Here is a 15463-nt window from a genome sequence, read left to right on the forward strand (position 1 = left end):
CGAACAACTGCCAGTGCCCGCCACCCACGGATAACAGACAACACATCCGTTGTATAAATCTTCTTTATGTGAGAATGCAGGGAGTGGACCCTGGCGCCCCGGGAGCAGAGCCAGGACACGGTGGGGCCCGGGCGGGGTCTATGTGGGGGAGGGAAGCATCAACCCCTCTAGCCCTCCCTTTAGGCCTCCCCAGTCTCCCCTGCCCAGGTCTGAGGCTGCCCAGAGCCCACCTCCTAGTTCACTAGTAGGTTCCTGATCTTTTCCAGGCCTGTCCCTAGCTCTCCGTGGTTTTTTGTTTTTTCAGAAGAATCTAGTCAGGCCCTTGTTAGGTACCTAACACACAGCTGAGGTTATAAGCTATAAAGTAAAGCAAATTCTATTCAGGTAGAAGCTCTGGGGTTATATGAGTTCTGGAACCCAAGAGAGGCCCTCACCCTCCTTGTCCTGACTTAGGAGAGAGTGGTGGGACTTATTGCTGAATTGGGGTATCTTCACTGGGATGGTCAAGTCTATATCATGTTTTTTTATTATTATTGGCGTGACACTGGTTAACAAAATTATACAGGTTTCAGGTGCACAATTCTACAACACATCATCTGTATACTGTAAGGTCTATGTCATATTCTTTTTATTCTAGACCCATTTCCCTAAAGACCTCAGCTTTAGAGGGGATCTGGAAGGAATTCTTGCTGAGGTAGCTGTGTTCATGTCCCCCAAACCCAGACACAGGTCCAATTAAGTCATGATTTTGACCCCTTCCCCATCCTAGCTCCCCCACAATGGGCCATGGATTCCTTCTAAAACTCCTCAGCCCTTCTACAGATGTATTTCCCTGGGCCCCAGCTGGATTAAACTGCATGTAAAAATAAGGTTAGCATTCTCTAGGAGGAAGAGTATGATTTTTAGAAAATTATCTAAGTAAAACAAGAAGTAGTTATTAATTCATCCAGGACTTAATTCTTTTTGAATAATAGCTGGGTCCTTCCCAGAACTCATTAATAGGTATCACTAGAGAAGTTGGGAGGATGGGTCTAGAACTTACTCTAGAGCAATAATATGGCTATATAGGCCCCAGTTCCATCCTGGAGGGAAGGGTGGAGAGTCGTGGTCTATATTCTAGAGCTGAGGTTCAGAAGGAAGTATGGCTCCATAAGTGTCTAGAACACCATGCTCTAGTATTGGGTATCTCTGGGATAAAAAAAGTTAAACCTGTAGTAATCTGAGACTGGCCCCAATTCAGGCCAAGGCCAAGAGCTGGACAGGGCTCAAATCCAGCCTCTCTCTACTTGGAAACCCGGGGTCTGTCTGGGTTGAGGAAGCCTGGTGGATCCAGCACAGAGCCTTAGTGCAGAAATGGCCCTGGCTGAGGTGCCTGGTGTTGCAGAACCTGTTCAGAACAAGGCAGAAGGTGGAGTAGGGAAAGGACACTAACCCTGAGCTCCAGTAGATCTATAAATCTATGGCTCAAAGGCCATGAAAAGGGCTCCAGGAACTGGCTGAGCCTGGGGAGGGGAGTATTTGAGTCCTGTTCTCTGTTTGGAAACCCCCAGTGCCATCTTAGGAAAAGGCTTTGCGGGGGCGGGGGGGCGGGTATAAGTGTGGAAGGAAAGAAGTGATCAACCAGGACCATTTTCAAACATCCACCTCTAAGATCCAAGCATCTAAGGGTTTCAGCAGTTCCTAGGCTCCCTCAGGGTAGAGCACCTGGTGGGACCTGGCTGCTCAGGGCATGAGTATGGCAGCTGGGGTGAGAGCAGGTCCAGGAGCAGGGCTGGGAGACAGGCTGTGGCGGTGGCTAGACCGGTGCAAGTGCAGGAGTGTCCAGTCCAGGGTCTACATTTCAGGGGGCAGGAGGACTGGAAGGAGAAGTCTCGGGGACACTGTGGAGAGAAGGCTCCCGGTACATGGCCACTGTGAAGGGGAGAGAGAGGAGCAGAAAGGAGAATTAGGCACAGAGAAACCTAGGCAGAATCAGAGCTCTGAAAGGGCTCCCTTCCCCTATATTCATCCTCTGAGAACCCCAACCCCATAGGAGGAGAACTCCCCAAACCCCCAAAGGCCAAAGTCTTCCTGGCTTGGTCCTCCTCACACTTGTAGCCCCTGAGATGTGTGTCACTAAATGTCCATGTCAAGGTCAATACCCTTCCACGTGGCCCCCATTTTCTCCAGTCCATACTCACCCTCCAGGAGCTTGGGCACAAAGTGGGCAGCTGCCTTGGTCTTCTTGACTCGATTTCCCTTCATGACTCGGCCCTCTTTGTCCAAGCCTAGGTACCAGGCCCGGCCAGAACGGCACTGACGGTAGAGAGCAGAGGCGTACAGGACATAGTAATTCTCAAAGACACATTCCTTAAAGCGACACTCAGCTGTGAAATGTTGCTGAGGAGACGAAGACCCAGGAAGGCACACACAGACAAAAGAGACAAAGAGACACATCACTGGACAGAAGGGAGCCCTGGGAAGAACAAGCCAAAATATAATCCATACATTTCAGGCTGGGAGGGCCAACTTCTGATCCATGTGGGAACTGGGAGGAAGAAAGGACAAGGAAGAATCTGGTAGGCCCCTGAGGGTGAAGAACTAGACCAGTGGTTCTCTACCTTCCTAATGCCGCGACCCTTTAATACAGTTCCTCATGTTGTGGTGACCCCCCATTTCACTGTTACAAATTGAACATAATTAAAGCATAGTGATGAATCACAAAAACAACATGTAATTATATATGCGTTTTCCGATGGTCTTAGGCGACCCCTGTGAAAGGGTCGTTCGAACCCCAAAGGGGTCGAGACCCACAGGTTGAGAACCGCTGAAGTAGACTCTCCACTCTATTCCCAGCCTCTGACCACACCCTATCCTGAATGACTCTGGGGCAGTGAGTGATAATGAAGCCTGGAAGGGGTAGGAAGAGAAATCGGGGCCCTGAAAGGCTGAAGGCGTTGGACAGTCAAGAAGCCTGGGGGTATCTGGAGGGCAGTAATGAAAGGTGTAGCCAGGGAATCTGCAAACCCCGAGCCACTCAGCCTCGTTGTCTCACCGAGCTGTAGAGCAGCCCCTCAGCATTCATGGCCATGTAGTGACCCAGCTTGGCACTCTGGATGGTAACCACACGGAGCCCCACGGGGATCAGATTAAAGTGGGCTGGGGATGGAGAGAGGGGGCATCAGTACCCCAGGCCTTGCACCCCCATCTGAGCTCCCCCCCATCCTAGCTTCACTTCCTCCCTGGGGAGTCAAAGAGGCAGACTGAAAACAACAGAAACTCGAGCAGGCATGGGATTGCCCTAGTCTCCTAGCCCCACTAGCCCCCTTCCCACCAGGGGCCGGCTTCCCCTCTCACTGAAAGAGCTGGTGTCCTCTGGGGTTCCCTGGATGCTCCCGTCGGGATTTGCCTGGAGGTAGAAACCCTGGCGGCAGAACAGTTTGGTGACGATGCCTTTAAGTTGAGGCTCTAGAGAAAGACACATTAATCTTTAAAAATGACATCTCTGTTCCCAAAAACATTCCTACACTTGGTGGGATCAGAGGGGGGAAAAGAAGGGAGAGTGGAGGGGAGGAATAGAGTACTAGGGCCCCGACTTTCTGACCCTTCAGGAAAGCTCTCTCCCCCATCTCCTGGATTCCTGAGGATGCTGAGGTGTGGGTGCCTCCTGCTTCCTCTAACCACAGGCTTTCAGTGTCATGTATTGAAATTTATTGAAATGGATTAATTCCTACTCCACAGCTCAACCAGAACAGGGGTGGAGGAAGAGAGGAGGAAGGGCAGAGGTACATCAAAAAGCAGAGGGAGACAGGCAGGGCTGCTGAAGTGACATTGTGTTTGCGAATGTGGGGGGGCCGCAAGGTGACCACAGGGTAGGGGCGCCCCCTCGAGAGTGGGGGTGGGTCTGGGCCTGACGCTGACTCAGCACCTGCTGCTGCTGCTGCTCCCTTGGCACGGGCCTCGCCTTGGCCCAGCGCCGGCCAGTCTGACACTGACCCACTGTCTGTACCTGTCAGTCCGCTGGCTCGGGGGGCCCAGGCCTCCCCGAGGCTCAGCCTTTCCCCTTCAGCCAGGTAACCCGCCTGGGGTGGGGGACGCCCGGTACCAAACCTAGGAAAAGGGGGGAGGTGGGGAGGCGGGGTGAGTCACGTGGCGGCCGGGTCCCACTCAAAGGGTGGGCTGCGGACCGTACCACTGCGGCGGGCCGGCGGCGGGGGGGGGGGGGCGGGAGGAGGGCGCGAGGGGCTCACCCTATCGGAGCTGGGAGCGGGCGGGAGCAGGGCCAGAGGGACTCCCTGCCTGTGGCACCTGGACGGGACCACGCGCGAACCCGCACAACTCTCCACGCTGGTCGCTTGCTGTCGGCCGACTTCCGCGTACCCCCTCGTAGGTGGTACGACCCCCCAGTCTCCGAGCGGGTCTCCCGCCGGCCTGGTACCGTGTCTGAGTTCCTCGCAGCAGAGGGTCCCCTGAGCTCGTGGGGCCCGGTTTCAGAGTCTCGTGGAGGGTCATGGGGGGAACCCAGCTCCTCTCCTGAAGCTCAGGTCAAGGGGGGAGGGCGCACAGAGGGGCGGTTTGGCGAGGGAGCTGCAAGGACACCCAGGGGAGAGCTGGGGAGATTGGCGCTGAGCCAGGCCGGCTCGGCCAGGAGGAACCGAGCCAAGAAGTGGAGGAGCGGGAGGAGCGGGGTGGGGGCGGGGCCGCCGGAGCCGCAGAAACTCTCGGGGTGACCCAGGCGTCCGGAGCCCCCAGGCCCCTCGGCTGTGGATGGAAAGAATCGCGAGAGCCTGCACGTAGGCGAAGGGCTGTGGGGGTGGGGATCGGGGGTGGGGGTGGGGGAAGAGCAGGAGCCACGAGGCTTGGGGCGCCAGACTGAGCCCCTCAAGCCTTCCCCTTGCCCTCAACAGCAAGGAGACTCGGGGTTACGGGCAAAAGAGGAGGGAAACTGAGGCAGAGACTGGCAGAGACTTTGTGGTTCACCCCTTTCCACTTCCTGGGAGCCTCCCCCAGTCGGGCTCCATTCTCCAGAGCCCCTCATCTCAACCTCCCGGGCAGAGAGACCCCCGTCCCGGACACCCCGCCCCAGCCACTCACCGGGGCCGCGGTCCAGCCGCGCGGGCCGCCCCCCGCACAGTCGCACCTTGGACAGCAGGATGAGGAGCTGCTTCTGGCAAAGGGACTTGGTGCCGCGGGGACACACGCGCCGCTGCGCCGACACCGGCCGGCTACCCCCGGGCTCGCGGACCTCCCGCTTCTGCCGGATCAGGCTACTGGCCAGCGCCGCCATGGCGCCCCGGGAGGAGACACCCCCAAACCAGCAGGCGCTGGGAGCGCGCTGGGCTCCCCCAGAGAAGCCCGCTCACCACGGCATGCTCTTGACGCTCTTTCCCGACTCACCGCCCCACCCACCGGACCTTAGGGACAAGCCTCAGCACCCCCCCCCCCCCCCCAAGCGTCAGCTCTCACCCTCGGGCCCCCTTGCTAGCTCCACTGGATCCAGCAGCCTATGTACCCCTCAGGCAGCCCCACCCTGGACCTTTGCCCCCTCCCCTGCTCCCCAGTATCTCTGTCCCCACTTACCCTATCCCAAAGTCATAACCCTCAACATTTCCAATATGTGGTTCCAACATCCCCAGGCATCTTTTCACCCTATTTCAGGGCCCCTGAACTCCTGCCAAATCCACTTTTATAGTCTGAAGGATGTGGGTCCTTAGCGTTGGGATTAGCCACCCCCACCCCTGCTGGGGCCCTGCCAGTGTCAGGGAAGAACCCAACTTTGCCACCCTCGAAGTGAAGAGGATCTCCCACTTTTCCCCACTGAAATCCCCCCAAACTATGTCTTGGAATATCCAGGCTGTTCCTGTTCAGCGAGAACGGGTTATCAGACTCCGTCTCTAGACAATACCTTTTTTTTTTCTCACCAAGTCACCCCCATTTCTAGTGGCTCAGGGTTCAAATTGCTGAGCCCATGTTACCCTCCACTATTTTTGAAGTCACCTCCAAATCCACCCTTCCTGGTGGATACACCAGGTAGGTGTCTGGGGGGCCCTCTGTCAACCTGGAAATAAGGAGCATCCGTTTTGGTGGTGGTTTTTTTTTCTTCCTCTGGCCGCCCCTTAATTTCCTCAGGAACAGCTGGTGCTGTTTAGATCCCACACCCTGCAATCCAACCAGCCCCGCAAAAGAGTGCGCCCATGTCACCAGTTCCCAAATGTGAACAGGCCCCCTACAAATCTGAGCGCATCACTGCTACAGGGCTTCCTCCTCCTCCCTGGGACTACCTATAGCAACCCCCTTTTCCCCGACGCCCCTCAACCTGTCCTGTCTTGTAGATCCCGCGACGGGTGGTGCTGGCCCCGGTTCCAGGCTCCTCCCTCCCTGTCCCCCGAAAACGGAGCTTCCCTCCACGCCTGGCTAGGCGTCCTGGGCCCCCAGAAGAGTGAAGGTGTCCCCGCAGAGCGCCCTGGTCCGGCAAAATCAGAGCACGGCCTGGCGGCTGGACCAAGTGCAGCGGCGGTAGAGGTGGCAGCAGTAGCAGCAGCGACAGTGGGAAGCTGAGGCGGCCGCGGCAATCGCAACCGCAGCTCGCGCTTCTCCAAGAGCCAGCCTGGGGGCGGGGCAGGGGGCGGAGACGCCAGGAAAAGGGGGTGAAGATGGGCGGGAGGAACCCTGGGGTTCCTTAGAGGCAGGGAGTGGGGATGGACTTAGAGGCAGGGGGAGCTGAGGCACGGCCGCATATCTGGGTGTTCAGAGGAGGAGGCACCAAGGTGACTCCATTGAATGGAACCCTGGATGAGGGGCGGGAGATTGGGCTTAAGATCAATGGAAGGGTGAGCACCCTACGACCCAGGATGGGAGGACGGAACTGAATGAGGAAAGTGGGGGTAATAACTGAAGAGACTGGGGGGAGGGAGTCGAGATCTAGCTTGGGGCGAAATCCGGCCTCCTTAATATGATTGCTTTTGTGTGAGACAAATTAGTCTGTCTCTGATCTCCATACCGCTCTCCTTTCCATTTATCCTCCCCCTCCCGCCTATAGGCTCCGAAGAGACCCTAAGAACTGGGGGAAAATAGTTGCTAGAGGCTGTACTAGGGCAAGAGGGATGCTGGCCACAGGTTTGGAGAGCAGAGAAGCCAGACGGGAAAGACCTGTACCCGGGATGGAGCGCGAGGCGAGTGGAATGATGGGAAGGAACCGCAAGGATGCCTTCTTGAACGTAATTTTGGGTCCAGGGTGCTCAGTGTCTCCCAAGTGAGGGACTTTCCACGCTGGTAGGAGTCCTTAATGGGCCCCGCCTCCCACACCAGCCAAGCCGCCCCCCTTGCGCGCAGTCTTGGCCTCCTCCACCGTGGCGCACAGGGCCCGGGCAGGGTCCCCACGAAGCCGGGCCAACGCCGTAAGCAGCGCAGCCGCGCTGTCCCCTGCCCAGAGCTTTCGGCCGCTCAGAAAATAGTGGGGCAGAGTCCCGGCCTCGAGCGCACGGCTCAGCTCATCCAGCAGCCCCAGGCAGCAGGCGCCGGCATTCTCCGGCCGCGCCAGATAGAGCGCAGGCAGCCGCTCGCAAGCCCAGTAGAGCAACGTCCGCAGAAGGTAGGGCGCCGCGGCCCGGGTCCCGGCCACCAGCGGGCGCAACAGCGCCTGGGCCGCCGCGTGCGCTTGCAGCAGCGGAGCGGGTACGAGTGCCTTGAGCGCCAGCTCCTGGCGGGCGAAGCACAGCTGCCAGCCGGAAGCGCCCGGCAGCTCTGGGTCCCCGCCCGGCACCAGGTAGAAGGACGACGACTCGGAGGCCAGCGGGCCGGCCCACGAGTGGCTCCGAGCCCCCTCGGGCCAGCCATTCACGGATACCACGGGGATCAGGTCGAAAAGCAGGAGCCGGCGTGGGGGCCCTGGAGTAGCCAGGAGGATGGTGGTGAATCCCGCGTGGCGGGCTGCGTGGACCAAGAGCGGGGCACCAGGGACCGGGATCAGGGACTCGGCGACCTCAGCCAGCACAGCAAAGAACCACGCAGCCACCTTGGCCGGGCACAATGTGGGCCACGCCTCCGGAGCCTCCGACAGCGGCGGTGCGGGACTCTCCGTGGTTGCTTTGGTGACGTCACCGCCCAGTTCTTTCGGGGATGCGGGAAAGCCGAGGTCGGTTACATCTCGCCGAGGCGACTCGGGCCCCGAGCGGTCACTAGGTGATTTTTCCAAAGACACGTGCGGGTCCAGCTCGGTGACGTCACCGGGCGGTTGGTCCACGGAGCTTTGCTGATCCTGGGGACTTTGTTCGCTTTCGGTGCGGTGGACCGATTCGCGTCCTCTGGGGACTGGGGGTCCCAGGCAGTCCTGCCATGCTTTTCGCACCGAGGTTCCCTGCATCAATTCCGGGAGGCAGAGCCGGGCATAATAGGATTCCATGTCCAGTTGCAACTCCTGCCCAATGCCATCGAGAGAAAACACGGGCACCAGCAGGGTGAAGCCGGCGTCGTAGTGAGGTCCCCGGGCATAGGGGCCCAAGGGTGAAGGCCCCAGATCCACGGAGCCCTCGCGAATCCCGCCACGAAGCAGCAAGAGCTCTGCTTGGGGCGGAAAACGGGGGTCTCGGCGGTGAACCAGACCTACGGGAAGAGAAGGGATTGTGATACGCAACTCCGGGGCGGGGCTGAGCTGCGCGTTTCTGAAGCCGGGGAGGGTTACTCACCGAGTAAAGAAAAAACAAAGTCCTTGGCCCGGAGGAGGTCTGGGCCCGTCTTGGGCCCGTCTCTCCAGCTCTCCTGCACTCCCAGTTCCTGGATGAGCTGGGTCAGTTCCTGGAGCTGCGCTCCGGAGCAGAAGTCGACGTCCGTGAGCGGGCGGGCTGGGGCCGGGGGCGGCGGGCCCCACCAGGGGGCACTCCCCCAGACCGCGGAAGCCATGCGGCTCTACCGTTTGGGGCTGGGGAACCACACAGACGAGAGGAAGCCTAGACCGGCCAAAAGGCACCTCCGCTCTTCTCTCTTCCCGAGGCCGACAGAGTGCCTCAGGCAGGTGCGCCAACCGGTCTGCAGATAAAGGGCTGTGAGCTCAGTCTTGAAAACGAACAAATAAAGATCTCCTCTGTCCTTGCCTTTTCTCCTTTTCTGGTCCCCGCCCCCATGGGCCGGTTCACCGAACTCACCCCTCCTTCGGCACGTGATAGCCCTCCGGCGTCCCTGTCTACCTCCCTTACCTCTTTTTCGGAAAAGGCTTAAGGTCTGCGTCTTCCCTAAGGGGTAAGTGCAAGAGTTGGGAAGAGAATGGCCAGAGCAATCCAACAGGTAACCTTCTTCCTGCTGCCCGCAGGGCCACGCCCCGAATTCCAGCCTCGCCCCTTTCTAGGAGCCGTCCAGGTGGCTCGGGCCGGCCCCGCCTCTGTCAACACTCCCTGGGCTCTTTTCAGATCTCGCGCTGTCCGGGGAGCTGCAGTTTGTTCCGTTACCAGAGCGATGGGGCTACGCCCCCACATCCTTTACTGTTCCTCTGAAGTGCCTGGTTGGAGTTGGAGTTTCTATGGAGATAAACTGTTCTGTTTCTTTCCAAGCCCAGGTCAGCCCCACACAAACATTCCTTGGAGTTGGAGCAGAAGGGTGATAGGATATATCTAAGTAGCAAACAATAATGGCGGACACACCTCAGGGCCTGGGGAGAAACGGGGGCCCCTCTATCCCCTGTGAGTAGCGAGCCCTAGTCATGTAGGTCTAGAAGGGTTCTTCCATCTACTTGTAACTTCATCTTGGAGATGAGACTGCGTCCTAGAGAGGCTGCACATGACCTGCCCAAGGTCAGAGCCGAGCCAGCGAGGTGTTAGAAAGGAACTCCCCTTGGAACCGGTGGTAGTCGTGTGAGGCAAGAACACACAGGTGGTGACCCAGGAGTGGACATCTGACTCGGGGAAGGGACATATTAATGATACCCACCTCAGTTACACATGTGTGGTGACGGGAAAAAACACTTTGGACTCTCATACCTGGTGTGTACACAGAAGAGTAATCAGGACTGAAAATCAAATCCAGAGGAAACTCCCAGTTGGGTGGGGGGGGGGGGGGGCAGAGCAAAGGGAAATTATGGGGAAGAAAGCTGTTTTCGGTTACCAATGCTTTCAGGGACGAAGCTTAAGTCCAGGGTGACAAGGGAGCCAGAATAACGGGACAAAAAGTTAGGACACCAGGGACAGGCTTACAGATCAGACCTATGCATTGCTGGACCAGGACTTCTTACATACCCTTTTCCCTGGGGACTATCTCTGGAGTGATAGCCCATGGGCAAGAGAATTAAACAGAAACACCTAGAAAAATTAGAGGCCTGTAAAGGAAGGGACTCTCAGAATCCAGAGCTCAATTTGGGAAGCCCAGGTCTCAGGCGTTCCTAGTCACTGACAAAGAGAGCTCTTCTCCCTCAACAACTCAGAGCCCCAAACACTGCCCAGAACTGGGGAGGCAGGTTTCCATACATCCGGTTGTGACCCAAGAGACCAGATCAGGAAAACTGAAGACTGGGCTCTCTCTCACATTCTGGGGTAATCAGGCATCTGGCATCCCTACATCTTACCTCCTCCCCAGAGGTGGCCTCTGAGCCACTCTAAAAAGAATTAAGTTCTCTGGGCTCTGTGGGAGTTTTGAAGAAGCTGGGGATGGGTGACAGGGAAAGGAAAGTGACTCTAAACTCTAAAGCATTACTGCCTAGTAGGATTTTCTGTAATGATGAAAATTTCCTAAATCTGTCCTGTCCAATGTAGTAGCCACTAGCCACCCATTTCTATCGAGCACTTGAAATGTAAATAATGAAACAGAAAAACAGAATTTTAAATTTTTTAAATTTTAATTACTTTACATTCTAAAAGCCACAGATAGCTAATGGCTAGTGTGTTGGAAAATGCAGCTCCAGGGCCTTGGGGATCATGGGTTTAGCTCTGCAGCTTTGGAGGAGAAGAGGCAAGTATAGTTCCAGCTCCCATCAGGCCCTGAGAGTGGCCAGTGTCGGCAATGGGGCTGGGGTGGGTGTCCTCGATCAATCACAGAACATTTCTCTCGCCTCTTTATTCCTAATGCACCTTGGTCCCCTCTTTTTCCGGGGGCCTCATTACACACTGATATCCCCACTCAGTGTTCTCCACTGAGTTGCTGGGTGCCTCTTGGCGAAGGCGCCTGGGAGATAGAGCTTCACACTTGTCTCTGCCCACTCCGAACTGCCTCTGGCGGGCATCAAAGACCACATGCCCTACCCGGGTGCCTGACCCAGCGCAGTGAGTCTTCAAGTTGGTTTTGGGAGGCATAGCCATCTGGTGATAGTTCTGGCTAGCTGGAGGACCTGTATCCACAGGACGGTACACCCACTCTTGGCCACCTACTCGATGGGAGGATGGTTTTAATTCAATCAATACAGGTACCTCTGAGAAGGTTTGCAGGTCACTGTAGATCACCTGGGCCTTGGAAGGGCAGGAGTACTGACCGAGTGGGTAAGGAGTCTGTGGGAGGTGCTGCTCTGCATTCTTCTGAGGAGTCTCCTCCCATACAAATGACTTTGTCGAGGGCAGCGAGGACTTTGGAGTCTGAGAGGGACCCAAGACTTGGACAGAGTTAGTACCTAGAGCAAGGCCTGGGTTCTTGTGGAAGTCAGGATTTGGGGTAGGGCATGAGTCCTTGTGGAGGCTTGATTCCTTGGTAAGGCCGTGAGTCGTGGGGAGGCCAGAGTCTTGGGTAAGGCGTGGGCCCTTCTGTGGGCCAGGATCTTGATTAATTCCTGCATACTTGTGGAAGTTAGGGTTTGGAGTATGTTCTGGGCTCCTGTGAGTTCCAACATCTTGGGCAAAGCCACATTTCTTTTTTGCTTCATTGGCTTGGATAAGGCCTGGATTCATATAAGGGTCAGAATCTTTAGTCAGGCCTAGATTTCTGTAGTCTCCTGAGTCTTTGGTGAGGCCTGAGCCCTTATGGAGGCCACAGGTTTGGGCAAGGCCCGGACTTTTGTAGTAGCCAGATTCCTGGCCTGAGCTCTTGTGTACTTCAGAGTGTTTGGCAAGGCATGGGCTCTTCTGTGGGCCAGAATCTTGGGGAAGGCCTAGACTTCTGGAGACTCCCCAATCTTGGGCATTACCTGTACTCTTATAACCTCCAGAATCTTGAGAAAGGCCTGGGCTGTGATGGAGGCCAGTTGTTTGGGAGTGATCTTGACTTTTGCAGAGTCCAGCCTCTTGCACAAAGCCTGGGCTCCTCTGAATGTCAGAATTTTGGAGAAATGCTAGGTTCTTATGGAGGCCAGAGGGTTGGGTGAGACATGGGCTCCTAAGAATACCTACATTTTGAGGCGGACCTAGGCGCTTTTCAGGGCCAGACTCTTGGGTAATTAGATTCTTGCGAAGGCCAGAGTCTTGGGCAGGCCCTGAACTCTTGCAGAGATGAGGATGTTGGGTAAGGCCTGGCAGCTTTTTTAGGCCTGGGTCTTGATCGAGGCCTGGGTTCTTGGAAACTCTAGAGTCTTTTGAAGGGCCTAGGGTTCTTAGGAGGCCAGAGTCTTGGGTGAGGCCTAGTCTCTCATGAAGTTCAGAAGATTGGGGTTGGATTGGGGGTTGGAAAATGGTGGAGAACTGGGAAGGGATGGGAAACTGGGAAGAGGGTATCGAGATTGGGGGTAAGGTGGAGGTTTGTGTTGAGGCGGAGGGCTTCATCTGGTGGTTGGTAGATTGTTGAAGAACAAAGGATCTGGGAGAAACAAGAGGGAGAGAAAGAGTGCATGGTGGAGGAGCAGTGTACATTGAATTCTGGACACTGGTGGGAGAATGAAAGCAAGGTTGAGAAGGTGAATCATCCTTGGAGTAGACCAGGAATTTGGGATAGACTGGAGGCTGGGAGTCTGTTTCTCTCCTCTCAGAATTGCAAGGATGGAAGCTGCGGTAAGGGAAGGTCTTAGGCTGTAAGAACTTGTCTTTGGCATCATTTGAGTTATTCCATCCCATATTCTCCAACTCCAGGTAACCTACTATGGATCCTGTGGAGGTGTTGGCAGTATCCCCACTAAGTTGCTTCGATGTTTGCTCGACTTTACCAGAGTTTACCAGGCCCTCTCTGTCTTGGGGCCTAGAGAGGTTACCCAAGTCCTTTCTGGAATACCCAGTGTTCTGGGTGGGACACCCATAGAATAAGTTCTTCTTTACCATGGGGGTAGCATAGATCACATGGCCAGTGGAGAGGTCTTGATTGAAGACAGTCAGGGTAGAGGGAATAGGAGTTAGGCTGTGGGTAAGGGTGGAGGTAGGGGTAGGAGTAGGGACTGGAGTGGTAGTTGGGGCCATGACCAGTGCTGGGGCAAGGATTGAAGCAAATTTTGGAACAGGGGCTGGGGCAGGAGTAGTAGCAAGGGCGGAAGTTAGAGGAGGGTCTGGGGCAGAGGTTGGGGGAGGGACCAACGTGTGGCCATGGGTATAGGTTAGATGAGCAGGGTTGCTGGTTGGGGTATGGACTGTTAGATGCTCAAGTACGTAGTCCATGGAGTGGCCTAAGGCATGCGAGGAAACCTTGGCTGGGGCCTGGGCCAGGGTGCGGGCTGAGGTATGCTCAGGGCCATGGGCCTGGGTGCCAGTATGGTCAGGGGTGCAGACTATGGAGTGGACCTGGGCCTGGGTGGGGGTGTGCTCAGAGGGGTGGACTGGGGGGCGGGTCTGGGCCTGGGTAGGGTTGTCCTCAGAGGGGTGCACTGGGGAGCAGATCTGGGCCTGGGTGGGGGTGTTCTCAGAGGGGTGCACTGGGGGGCGGGTCTGGGCCTGGGTGGGGGTATCCTCAGAGGGGTGGACTAGGGGGCAGATCTGGGCCTGGGTGGGGGTGTGCTCAGGGGGGTGCAATGGGGGGAGGATCTGGGCCTGGGTGGGGGTGTGCTTAGGGGGTCGGGGTTGGGGGCAGGTCTGGGCCTGGGTGAGGGTGTGCACAGGGGGGTGCACTGGGGGGTGGATCTGGGCCTGGATGGGGGTGTGCTCAGGGGGTTGGGCTTGGGGGCGGATCTGGGCCTGGGTGGGGGTGTGCTCAGAAGGGTGCACTGGGGGGCAGATCTGGGCCTGGGTGGGGGTGTGCTCAGAGGGGTGCACTGGGGGGCAGATCTGGGCCTGTGTGGGGGTGTGCTCAAAGGGGTGGACTGGAGGGCAGATCTGGGCCTTGGTGGGGATGTGCTCAAAGGGGTGGAGTGGGGGGTGGATATGGGCCTGGTTAGGGGTGTGCTCAGGGGGTCGGGGTGGGGGGTGGGTCCGTGACTGGGCTGGGGCATAATCTGGGGTCTTAGTCTTATTCCCTTGGGGCAAGCAGAGTGGAACCGGATCCAACTTGCTCATCCTGAGAAAATGGGAAGCTGTCTCTTGCCTGGAGAGATAGGTGCCTGGGGCCTTTGAGGCTATGGGTTGAGGGGCCTCCCTAGCTCCCTTCATCCCCTCCTTCCACAGTCCTGTTAGAGTCTCTACGGGAGCCCTGGGGTGTCCATACTGAGGCTTCATCCAGTAGCACCTGGATTCCTTCTCATCATTCGTATCTGGTATGCAGGAGTCAAGCTGGTTAGGGTTCCTGAGCAGGAAGCTTGGACAACGATGGAAGCGGGAAAAGGCTCTTGAGCATAGGTTCTTGGGGTCCACAGAGCAGCGCATAGCCATGGGATGGTTGCCTATAGAGTTGGGTTGCTTGTCTGCAGGGAAAGGTGGGGTAAGACAAAGCCTGAGTTCCTGAATGGCTGAACAGGGGAACAGGGACAGAAGAAAGGGGATAGGGCCAAATCCTCTCGAGTCCATGCTGGGGACCACTCACTCACCTTTGGGGAAAAAATGATGGAAAAGAATCCGCAAGGAGCTCTTCAGATGCCTCCAGAGCTGAGGAAGCAGGGGAGGGGAGAGCCCAGAAGAAAGATGAGCCTTGAAGTCCAACCCTAGCCAGGCCACATCCCAGCAGCCCTCTCACCTCACCCCCTCCCACCTCATACCCTAGGGCTTCCCCACCCTGGTGCCCAGGCCCCTCCCTGACCAGAGTCACCACATTGATCCCCACGTTGAGCAAGATGAAGCTGCCCAGAATCAGAAGAATCGAGTCTCCTAGGTCCTGGCATTTCCTGGAGTTGGTGCCAGAGCACACCGGGGCTGCGTGGTGGGCTTGCTCACCCATGACCGGGGGTCCCAGGACTACCTGGGCCCCCTGGCCCCCACATACTCACTAGGAGCCAAACTCTTCTGGTGGGGGAGGGGGAGAACTGGGTCATAATGGAACAGGAGGTCACAATGAGGAAGGAGGAGGAAAAGGAAGGCCAAGTGTCATTCCCTGGTAACTGCGTTTGTGTAACCTGAGCCTGGAGAGTCAAATGGGGCCCAGAAGCCAACATCCCCCCACCCCCCTCCGCCCCCCATCTCACCCTCATTTTCCCCCCCCATTGCCTGCTGACTCACTCTTTTGAAAACTCACGCAGCATCCCCTCCCCTTCCGAGACTACGAAGACCATGGCCTCAGAGTCCTGGGGAAGGCC

General features: G+C 57.0%; 3 protein-coding genes across 5 annotated transcripts; all 3 read right to left on the reverse strand.

Moving 5' to 3' along the window:
- Window positions 1-50: 50 nt before the first annotated feature.
- Window positions 51-5367, reverse strand: FGF11 (fibroblast growth factor 11). 2 transcript variants are annotated; one of them, XM_070393160.1, is made up of 5 exons: window positions 5074-5367; window positions 3337-3447; window positions 3035-3138; window positions 2181-2295; window positions 51-1911 (listed from the first exon to the last, which is right to left on the reverse strand). In XM_070393160.1, the coding sequence occupies exons 1-5, from the start codon at window positions 5264-5266 to the stop codon at window positions 1841-1843; spliced, it is 594 nt and encodes a 197-aa protein (XP_070249261.1). In that variant the 5' UTR covers window positions 5267-5367; the 3' UTR covers window positions 51-1840. The 2 variants fall into 2 exon arrangements, with proteins under 2 accessions (XP_070249261.1, XP_070249260.1); XM_070393159.1 differs by having other exon boundaries at window positions 2181-2379.
- Window positions 5368-5542: 175 nt separating this feature from the next.
- Window positions 5543-9259, reverse strand: TMEM102 (transmembrane protein 102). 2 transcript variants are annotated; one of them, XM_070393157.1, is made up of 3 exons: window positions 9171-9259; window positions 8664-9003; window positions 5543-8580 (listed from the first exon to the last, which is right to left on the reverse strand). In XM_070393157.1, the coding sequence occupies exons 2-3, from the start codon at window positions 8875-8877 to the stop codon at window positions 7262-7264; spliced, it is 1533 nt and encodes a 510-aa protein (XP_070249258.1). In that variant the 5' UTR covers window positions 8878-9003; window positions 9171-9259; the 3' UTR covers window positions 5543-7261. The 2 variants fall into 2 exon arrangements, with proteins under 2 accessions (XP_070249258.1, XP_070249257.1); XM_070393156.1 differs by having other exon boundaries at window positions 8664-9259.
- A 1605-nt stretch (window positions 9260-10864) lies between these two features.
- Window positions 10865-15108, reverse strand: SPEM3 (SPEM family member 3). Its single transcript, XM_070394672.1, has 4 exons — window positions 14971-15108; window positions 14762-14819; window positions 14216-14638; window positions 10865-13939 (listed from the first exon to the last, which is right to left on the reverse strand). Exons 1-4 carry the CDS (start codon window positions 15106-15108, stop codon window positions 11022-11024), a joined length of 3537 nt encoding a protein of 1178 aa, XP_070250773.1. The 3' UTR covers window positions 10865-11021.
- Between the last annotated feature and the right edge of the window lie 355 nt (window positions 15109-15463).

Source organism: Myotis yumanensis, unplaced genomic scaffold (assembly GCF_028538775.1).
Source record: "Myotis yumanensis isolate MYYU_CA2020_CCGP unplaced genomic scaffold, mMyoYum1.0.hap1 SCAF_16, whole genome shotgun sequence".
NCBI classification, from domain to species: domain Eukaryota; kingdom Metazoa; phylum Chordata; class Mammalia; order Chiroptera; family Vespertilionidae; genus Myotis; species Myotis yumanensis.

What these genes read in the sequence shown, in the direction of transcription:
- SPEM3 (XM_070394672.1), bottom strand. Translation starts at nt 15,108, where the DNA reads ATGGGTGAGCAAGCCCACCACGCAGCCCCGGTGTGCTCTGGCACCAAC. An exon ending in GGATCAATGTGGTGACTCTG is followed by an intron (nt 14,820 to 14,970) that starts GTCAGGGAGGGG and finishes CTGCTTCCTCAG; the next exon opens with CTCTGGAGGCATCTGAAGAG. An exon ending in AGATTATGCCCCAGCCCAGT is followed by an intron (nt 13,940 to 14,215) that starts CACGGACCCACC and finishes CCCCTGAGCACA; the next exon opens with CCCCCATCCAGGCCCAGATC.
- TMEM102 (XM_070393157.1), bottom strand. Translation starts at nt 8,877, where the DNA reads ATGGCTTCCGCGGTCTGGGGGAGTGCCCCCTGGTGGGGCCCGCCGCCC. An exon ending in CTTTGTTTTTTCTTTACTCG is followed by an intron (nt 8,581 to 8,663) that starts GTGAGTAACCCT and finishes CTCTTCCCGTAG; the next exon opens with GTCTGGTTCACCGCCGAGAC.
- FGF11 (XM_070393159.1), bottom strand. Translation starts at nt 5,266, where the DNA reads ATGGCGGCGCTGGCCAGTAGCCTGATCCGGCAGAAGCGGGAGGTCCGC. An exon ending in GCGGCTGGACCGCGGCCCCG is followed by an intron (nt 3,448 to 5,073) that starts GTGAGTGGCTGG and finishes GTCTTTCTCTAG; the next exon opens with AGCCTCAACTTAAAGGCATC. An exon ending in AGAGGACACCAGCTCTTTCA is followed by an intron (nt 3,139 to 3,336) that starts GTGAGAGGGGAA and finishes CTCCATCCCCAG; the next exon opens with CCCACTTTAATCTGATCCCC.